The sequence below is a fragment of the Nicotiana tabacum genome, chromosome 7 (assembly GCF_000715075.1).
Source record: "Nicotiana tabacum cultivar K326 chromosome 7, ASM71507v2, whole genome shotgun sequence".
NCBI classification, from domain to species: Eukaryota; Viridiplantae; Streptophyta; class Magnoliopsida; order Solanales; family Solanaceae; genus Nicotiana; species Nicotiana tabacum.
The window spans coordinates 85,899,362-85,908,150 of record NC_134086.1 but is presented as its reverse complement, the minus strand read 5'-3'; the positions used below and the strand labels follow the sequence as shown (position 1 = coordinate 85,908,150).

The window sequence follows — 8,789 nt, the reverse complement described above, 5'->3', positions numbered from 1 at the left end:
ATTAGCTACTTGACTGAATTGAGTTTTTATTATTTATTTATTCGAGTTTTAACTTTTAGTTCACTTTGTTTGTGCTAATACAGGAGTTTCTATTGAATGCGAAGAAGTAGAAGCGCAAACAATCTCCTTCCTCTTGATCCCGAAATTGAACGAACACTTCACAGATTGAGGAGGGAGGTGGACGCTAGAACCAGAATTGAAAGAGAGTTAGACATCGTAGTTCAACCATATCCAATTGAGATGGTAGGTAATGAGGAACGCGCGATGATTGAAGCCGCAAGGCCCAGTCTAGCTAATATGACTCAGGTTATTGTGAAGCCTGACATCACTGGGCACTTTGAGCTGAAACAATACATGGTGCAGCTGATCCAATCCACAGGGCTGTTTGTGGTTTTACCTCATGAAGACCCGCAGAGTCACATTCAGAATTTCTTGGAAATTACAGATACCTACAACTATCCGAACGTTTCCAAGGATTATATCAGGCTGACACTTTTCCCCTTTTCACTGATTGGGGAAGCTAAGGAGTGGTTGAATAAAGAGCCAGCAAATTCAATCCGCACTTGGGATGATCTGGCGAGGAAATTCATAATCAAGTTTTTCCCTACCAAGAAAACAAAGGTGTTGAGGAGTCAAATTCTTGGGTTCGAACAACGAGCTGGAGAGACACTTCGTCAAGCATGGGAAAGGTACAAGAAGATGCTCAGAGACTGTCCTCATCATTGTCAGACATACGAGGTATTGGGTCACACTTTTGTAGATGGGTTAGATGATGCTTCAAAGATGAATCTAGACTCAGCTTGTGGGGGTAGTTGCACGGCCAGACCATATAGTGAAATCCAAAGCTTGCTGAATAATTTCACTGCTAATGATAATAACTGGCAAGGTGAGGGTGATTCACGGAAGGACATTAAGCAAAAATCAGCTGGGTTACTTGAACTTGACGAGGTTTCAGCCATGAGAGCCGATATTGCAAAGCTGGCCAATCAGATGACTAGAATGACAATGCAGCAACCACAATCGATGCAACATGTACACCAAATGGTTATTTGCTGCGAATTATGTGGTGGCAATTATATGAGTGACATGTGCCTCACAAATCCAGAATTCATCTATTATGTGGGGAAACAGAACAGAGGTCCACCGAATCAGCATGCACAATATGGGAATTCTTACAATCCGAATTGGGGGAATCATCCCAACTTCTCATGGGGTGGAAATCAGTAGAATCGGAATCAGCATAGACCCCAAGGGGGTTTCAATCAGCCTCAAAAGCCACCCCAACAAATAGAAGAGAGCACCAACGAATTGTTTAAAAAGTTGTTGATTGACAATCAGCAGATCAAGACTGATAATCAGCAGCTCAGGACTGACTTCAGAAATCTTGAGAGGCAGCTGGGGCAATTAGCTACTAATCAAAATACTAGACCTGCAGGCGCTCTCCCCAGTGACACAGAGAAGAATCCACAAGTGAATGTCGTTACACTTAGAAACGGGAGAGAGCATGAGGAAGTGCCAAAGAAAAGGAAAGATAAGCATGTACCTGAGGGAGAGTTGATCCCTAAAGTGACAAACGAGCCAAAGAAGACTGCTGAAATTCCAGAGCCAGTAGAGGCCCCAAGGCCACCACCACCTTTCCCTCAGAGATTGCAAAAGAAGAATGATGATCGCATGTTCAGCAAATTCCTCTCCATGTTGAGCCAGGTTCAATTGAATATTCCACTGGTTGATGTGCTTCGCGAAATTCCAAAATATGCTAAGTACATAAAAGACATAGTGACTCATAAGAGGAGATTGACTGAGTTTGAGACAGTTGCACTTACTGAGGAGTGCACTTCTAGGGTCCAAAATAAGCTTCCTCAAAAGCTTAAGGATCCTGGCAGCTTTACGATTCCTGTGTGTATTGGTAATGTTGATATGGGTCGTGCTCTTTGCGATTTGGGGGCAAGCATAAATCTGATGCCCCTGTCTTTATTCAAACAATTGGGTCTGGGAGCTCCAAGGCCAACTACTGTGATGTTGCAGCTGGCAGACAGGTCAATAGCACACCCTGAGGGGGTGATTGAAGATGTGTTGCTGCAGATTGGGAAATTTATCTTCCCTGCTGACTTCATTATCCTCGATTATGAGGCTGATGAACTGGTCCCAATCATATTAGGGCGACCTCTCTTGGCTACTGGTGACGCAATTATCAAGGTGAGAGAGGGAAAGATGATCTTGAGGGTAGAAGATGAGGAAGCGATTTTCAATGTCTACAAAGCAATCCAACTTCCCCGTCATTATGAGGAGCTCTCCATGATATCGATTGTAGAGGCTGATGAGCAAATTTATGATCCAAGTGCTTTTCTAGACGATTCTCTAGAGAAAGCACTTATGCTATTTGATAGCCTGGGCAATGATGAGGAGGTCGAGGAGATGATGCACATCCTTGACACATCTTGTGCATACATGCAGGGGATACACCCCTTTGAACCCTTGAACAGGCCAGAGGGACCTCCTCCAAAGCCATCAATTGAGAAAGCCCCAAAATTGGAGCTTAAACCTCTCCCATCTCACCTGCAATATGCTTATTTGGGTGACTCTGACACCCTAACTGTTATTGTTTCTTCTGACTTGTCTAAATTGCAGGAAGAAAAGCTGCTGAGAGTGTTATGGGAGCACAAACGCGCACTGGGGTGGACGATGTCTGACATTAAGGGCATTAGTCCAGCCTTTTGCATGCACAAAATCCTCATAGAGGATGGACATAAGCCCAGTGTTGAGCAACAACTCCGCCTCAATCCTATCATGAAAGAGGTGGTAAGAAAAAAAGTGATTAAGTAGCATGATGCAGGTATTGTAATTCCTATCTCAGACAGCAAATGGGTAAGCCCAGTCTAATGTGTACCCAAGAAAGGGGGGATGACTGTGGTAGTTAATGAAAATAATGATCTAATCCCAACAAGAGCTGTCACCGGGTGGAGAATTTGCATTGACTATAGAAAATTGAACAATGTCACCCGGAAGGACCACTTTCCCCTCCCCTTTATTGACCAAATGCTCGATAGATTAGCTGGCCAGGAGTACTACTGCTTCCTGGATGGTTACTCGGGGTATAATCAGATTGCTATAGCCCCAGAGGACCAAGAAAAGACCATTTTTACGTGTCCTTATGGCACGTATGCATTCAAGAGAATGCCCTTTGGTATTTGTAATGCACCTGCGACTTTTCAAAGGTGTATGATGGCCATCTTTACTGACATGGTTGAGAGGTTTGTGGAAGTATTCATGGATGACTTTTCTGTTTTCGGATGTTCTTTTGATAACTGCTTAATGAACCTCGATAAAGTACTTGCTAGGTGTGAAGAGACTAACTTGGTGCTAAACTGTGAAAAGTGCTATTTCATGGTACGTGAAGGTATAGTTGTAGGGAACAAGGTGTCCAAAGATGGTTTGCAGGTGGACAAGGCAAAGGTGGAAGCGATTGAAAAATTGCCTCCACCGATATCTGTCAAAGGCATCCGCAGTTTCTTGGGCCATGCAAGTTTTTATCGTTATTTTATTAAAGATTTCTCGAAAATTTCCTCTCCCTTGTGCAGGTTGCTTGAGAAGGATGTAGTCTTCAAATTCGATGATGCCTGTCTGAAGGCATTCGAAGAGTTGAAAGGAAGGTTGGTGACTGCACCTATCATAATTGCTCCAGACTGGGAGCAGCCATTTGAGTTGATGTGCGATGCTAGCGACTTGGCTGTTGGGGCTGTCTTGGAAGAGAGGAGAAACAAGATCTTCCACTCCATCTACTATGCGAGCAAAACTCTGAATCCAGCTCAGATGAACTACACCATCACTGAAAAAGAGTTGCTTGCAGCAGTGTAGGTATTTGACAAGTTCAGGTCATATCTTGTAGGGACCAAAGTCATCGTCTACACAGATCATTCCGCCATCAGGTACTTGTTTGAGAAAAGGGACGCCAAGCCGAGACTGATTCAGTGGGTCCTACTGCTGCAAGAGTTTGATTTAGAGATCCGAGACCGCAAAGGAACAGAGAATCAAATGGCTGATCACTTGTCCAGATTAGAAAATCGGAACCATGTGGCTGAAGGGGGTGCAATCAAAGAAACATTTACTGATGAAGAATTGTTGGCAATCACCTCAAGCACAGCCTCGTGGTATGCGGATTATGTGAACTTCATTGCAAGTAGGGTGACACCACCATAATTGACACCAGACAATAGAAGAAGGTTCATGCATGATGTGAGGCTCTACATGTGGGATGAGCCATTCTTATACAGGCTCTGTGCAGATCAGTTGGTGCGGAGATGTGTTCCTGAGGAGGAGATGAGCGCCATACTTCATAGTTGTCATGTCTCACCATACGGAGGTCATCATGGTGGAGACCGGACAGCTCAGAAAGTGCTACAATCAGGTTTTTACTGGCCAAAATTGTTTAGGGATGCACACGCCTTTGTTAAAATGTGTGACAGGTGCCAAAGAACCGAGACCATCACTAAGAAGCACGATATGCCGCTACAAAACATCCTGGTAGTGGAGCTTTTCAATGTTTGGGGAATTGACTTCATGGGACCTTTTCCATACTCGAACGGTCATAGATACATCTTGGTGGCAGTTGATTATGTGTCTAAGTGGGTGGAGGCCATTGCTCTTCCCTCTAATGATGCAAAGGTGGTGGTAAGCTTTGTCAAGAAGCATATCTTCACACGCTTTGGAACTCCCAGAGTGTTCATCAACGATGGAGGTACGCATTTCTGCAACAAACTGTTAAACAATGTCCTTGCAAAGTACGGGGTCAAGCATAAGGTCTCCACTGCCTATCACCCACAGATGAGTGGTCAAGTGGAGGTTTCAAACAGAGAGGTCAAGCAAATTTTTGAGAAAATAGTGAGTGCAAATAGAAAAGATTGGGTCGGAAAGTTAGACGACGCATTGTGGGCGTATCGAACAGCATACAAAACTCCCATAGGTGCTTCTCCTTATAGATTGGTGTATGGGAATGCATGTCACTTGCCCGTCAAACTTGAGCACAAGGCCTATTGGGCAGTAAAGAAGTTGAACATGGATGGGGACTTAGCTTGAGAGAAGAGGTTTCTGCAACTCGATGAGCTCGAGGAGTTTCGATTACATGCATATGAGAATGCCAAATTGTATAAAGAGAAGACTAAGAGGTGGCATGACAAGCACATTCAACATCGAGAGTTCGAGCCAGGGCAAGAAGTTCTGTTGTTTAATTCGAGGTTGAAGCTTTTTCCCGAAAAGCTTAAATCTCGTTGGTCGGGCCCTTTTGTTGTGGTAAGCGTGAAGCCTCAGGGAGCCATGGAGTTGAGAGATATGAGTTCAATTGGCACTTTCTTGGTGAACGGTCAACGGATAAAACATTACTGGGGTGGTGACTTTGCACGTCACAAGACCTCAGGGGACTTGAAGGATGCTTGAGAACATGTTGAGTCGTGACGCGACGTTAAATCAGGCACTGGATGGGAGGCAACCCATTGAAATGTTGTAACCGTCGTGCCACGACGTTAAATAAGGCGCTGGTTGGGAGGCAACCCAACGATAGTAGTAGTGTTTGATTTTGAGCTTTAACTTACTAACAAATGTAGGCGACGAAGGGCGGGTGAAAGGACCATCAACCAGGAGCAAAACAGGTGGAAAAAAATGCAAAAATAAACGCCCAGGAGCGCGACTTCGCGCCCACTTCGTGCACGAGTTCACGCTCCTGAGCGAACCATTCTGCCTGGAACAAAACAGCACCACACGAAGAAACGTGCGAACTCCAAAACTTCGCACCAAAACTCGCGCGCCTGAGCGAACCATTCTGCCTGGAACAAAACAACAACGCGCGAAGACTGCGCGAGCTCGCGCATTAGTTCGCGCACCTGACGGAACTCTTCCGGCGTTTTGTGTTTTTTTTAGTTTTAGTTTTTCTTTTTATTTTTTTTATTTTTTAGTTTAATTGGTTATTTTTTAGACATAATTACCCCCTTCTAATAAACAATACCCGTTTCTCTCCCCCATTCTCACCCAAAAACGCCCAACTCCTTCACCAAATTCCAGCACCCCTGCCCCCATCCCCTTCTCATGATTTTCTTCCCCAAACTCACTAGCATCCTCCCCATTCTCCTTCACAAGGTATGAGTCCTAGTTGTAGTTTTCTTTCTTTGTCTCTTCCTATTTTCAGTTTTTTTTTTCTTCTTGTATGTTGTATCTTATGCCATTAGTGTAGATGTGTTTGGTGATTTGGTGTTCAAACTTGGTGAAATATGTTGTGGGGTTAGTTTGTTGCAAGTGTGGGGTGGGTAGTACTTGATTTGGGTTATGGATGAGATTTGTGGGAGGCCCTTGTTGCAAGACACTTAGAAAAGAGTTATGAGAGCCTAATGCCCACAAGGTGTTTGTGGAAAGGCCTCAATGAGCATGATTATGTAGTTGTGACCAATTTTGCGTGTAAAGTCTGAGTAACCGCATTAAGTCATACTATTTTTGTTGGGCTGAGCTAATGTGTCCATGTTTTGCAGGTATTATGGCACCCTCGAGAAAGCGCCAAGCCACGGGTCCATCCTCAAGCCGCCAAAGGGCGGCCCCTGCACGTCCCTATGACAACAACAAATTTGTCTCCCCTGAGGCTCAGACCCGTTTTACAGAGAAGGCTGCCAAGAAGCCAATTCCGGAGAGGGGCATTGACATCAAAAAGGTTAAGGAACGATGCCCCCACATGTACAATGAGTTGATGGATCGGGGTTAGCAGGCCTTCATTGACGAGCCAGGGGAGGATAATATAATGGTTGTACGCGAATTCTATGCTAATCTACCAGAGCATGTCAACCATGTGGTCACGGTGCGCTGCAAGACGGTGGATTCCTCCATTAAGGCGATACGCATAGCATATCAATTGCCCGACCCTCTGCCTGGGAATACTGACTTTTATGAATATGGGCAAAATCCAACCGATGCCTAGTGGGAGTGCTTCTTTGATGAAATTTGTGTACCAGGAAAAATGGTAGAGTGGCTGGAACATGGAGAGAAGTTCCACTCCTCTATCTTAACTCTAGAGGCGAAGAGTTGGCTGTATGTGATTAACAGTCGCCTTATTCCCTCCAAAAATACTACGGAGGTGAATGGACCCCGGGCTGCATTGATTTGGTATTTCATCAAGGGTATTCCCTTCGACATGGCCAAGGTGCCTGAAAATACTCGTGTGGACGGGCTGGTAAGAAAAAGCCACAAGATCTGACCTGGCAAGAACACTACGGGGGCAGCCCCAGCAGCAGCGGTAGGTGGAGAGGATAAGAGTGGTTCTGATGCATCGGAGGAGGAAGAGGATGAGCAAATGGATGTGGAGGGCGAAGCGCAAGCCCATGCGCCCAGCGCAATAGCTGCAGCACTGTCACGAGCAGCGTCCTCTTCAGGAACTGCCAGAGTGTCCCGGCACACCACATTGGAGAAGGAGGTGGCTGATCTACGCACCTCCATGACTAATTTGGGCACTCGTGTGGACGCGATACCTGACCGACAAGTCAAGTCGGAAAGAAGTTCATGGGTTGACTGCGAGCTTTGGGGCGTGCGTGCAACGTGAACCCCGAAATCATTTCCGATCAAGAGTGAAGCTTTAGGGAAGTCTCTTTACCTCACTGCTCTTTTAAATTTTAAGCCATGGGGACATGTTTTCTTTTTTAAGTGTGGGGTGGGGGATTCCTTCATTGTATGTTGTATGTAGTTGTACAAATTGCCGGGTTGTTTTGTTTGTTTCATGTTGACTTGATAGTTTTTGTTAAGCAGGAGTAGTTTTTTTGTTAATTTAGATAAATGGCTCGGCCCGACGACGGATCCCTTTCGATAGGGTTCTTGAGGGACTGAGTCGAGAAAAAAAAACTGAAAAGATTGTAGGCTCTTCCTGATGACGGATCTTTTAGACGATTTTCTTGAGGGAAGTGATTCTAGAGAAAACAACAAAAAGATTTTTTAATTTTTTTTCTTAGGTAGTGTAGCAATTCTCCGTCGGTTTTTCTTTAAGCCGCGGTTCTTTTCCAAGGGTTTAGCTTGAACCGGGCATAGGTAGTTTTTATTGTCGTTTTCTTTTTGATTTGTAGATTAGGGTAATGGGCTACGAGCTATAAAATTGAAAGAGAACCCATAGCGTTGACACACCTGAACACAATAGACCTTAGAGTGTAACGCTTAGTCCTAATTATTGAATCTCACTGAAAGTGCCTTAATTTGTATGTTTGTTACTGAATTGAATGCTCGTAATGGAGCGTCTTGATGAACTGATCTGAATGAGTCATATGCCATGTGTGGTGAGTATTTGTGTAGTCCATGTATTGTACTTGTGTCTAGAACTTGACTGGTATGTAAGTTGAAGCGAAATTTTAGGTGATGCTCGGTTTGAAAAAATGATGTTAGGCTTTCTTTGACCTTTTTGAGCTTAATTGCTTATCACAAATAAAATTTGTCCCTAGTTAACCTTTTTGAGCCTTTAGACTTTTGTTTGGCACCCGCATTACAAGCCTATACCCTTTTGTTCTTAATTGACATTGTTTTGATCCTTTTACCTCTTAAAGCACTTTAATTGTGAGAGGAGCGCTAAAAGAAGTAAGAAGGAAATAAGTGTGGGGTGGCTTTTGAGTGGAACCAATAAAAGGATGAAAGGTGTACTAATGTTGTAAACGAATGCACCACTAGCAGAAATTGAGTGACAAGAAGAATAAACTTTATCAAAAAAAAAAGATGATTACATTGTGTCTTGTTCCAGCTAGTGGGAATGAATTAATAGAGTGCTTAAAGAAGAAGAGAGT

The 8,789-nt window shown here is 44.2% G+C and overlaps 1 protein-coding gene across 1 annotated transcript; it reads left to right on the top strand.

Annotated features, from left to right (window-relative positions):
* Positions 1-354: 354 nt before the first annotated feature.
* Positions 355-2,823, top strand: LOC142162155 (uncharacterized). Its single transcript, XM_075218475.1, has 3 exons — positions 355-1,032; positions 1,342-1,829; positions 1,884-2,823. Exons 1-3 carry the CDS (start codon positions 355-357, stop codon positions 2,821-2,823), a joined length of 2,106 nt encoding a protein of 701 aa, XP_075074576.1.
* The last annotated feature ends 5,966 nt before the right edge of the window (positions 2,824-8,789 follow it).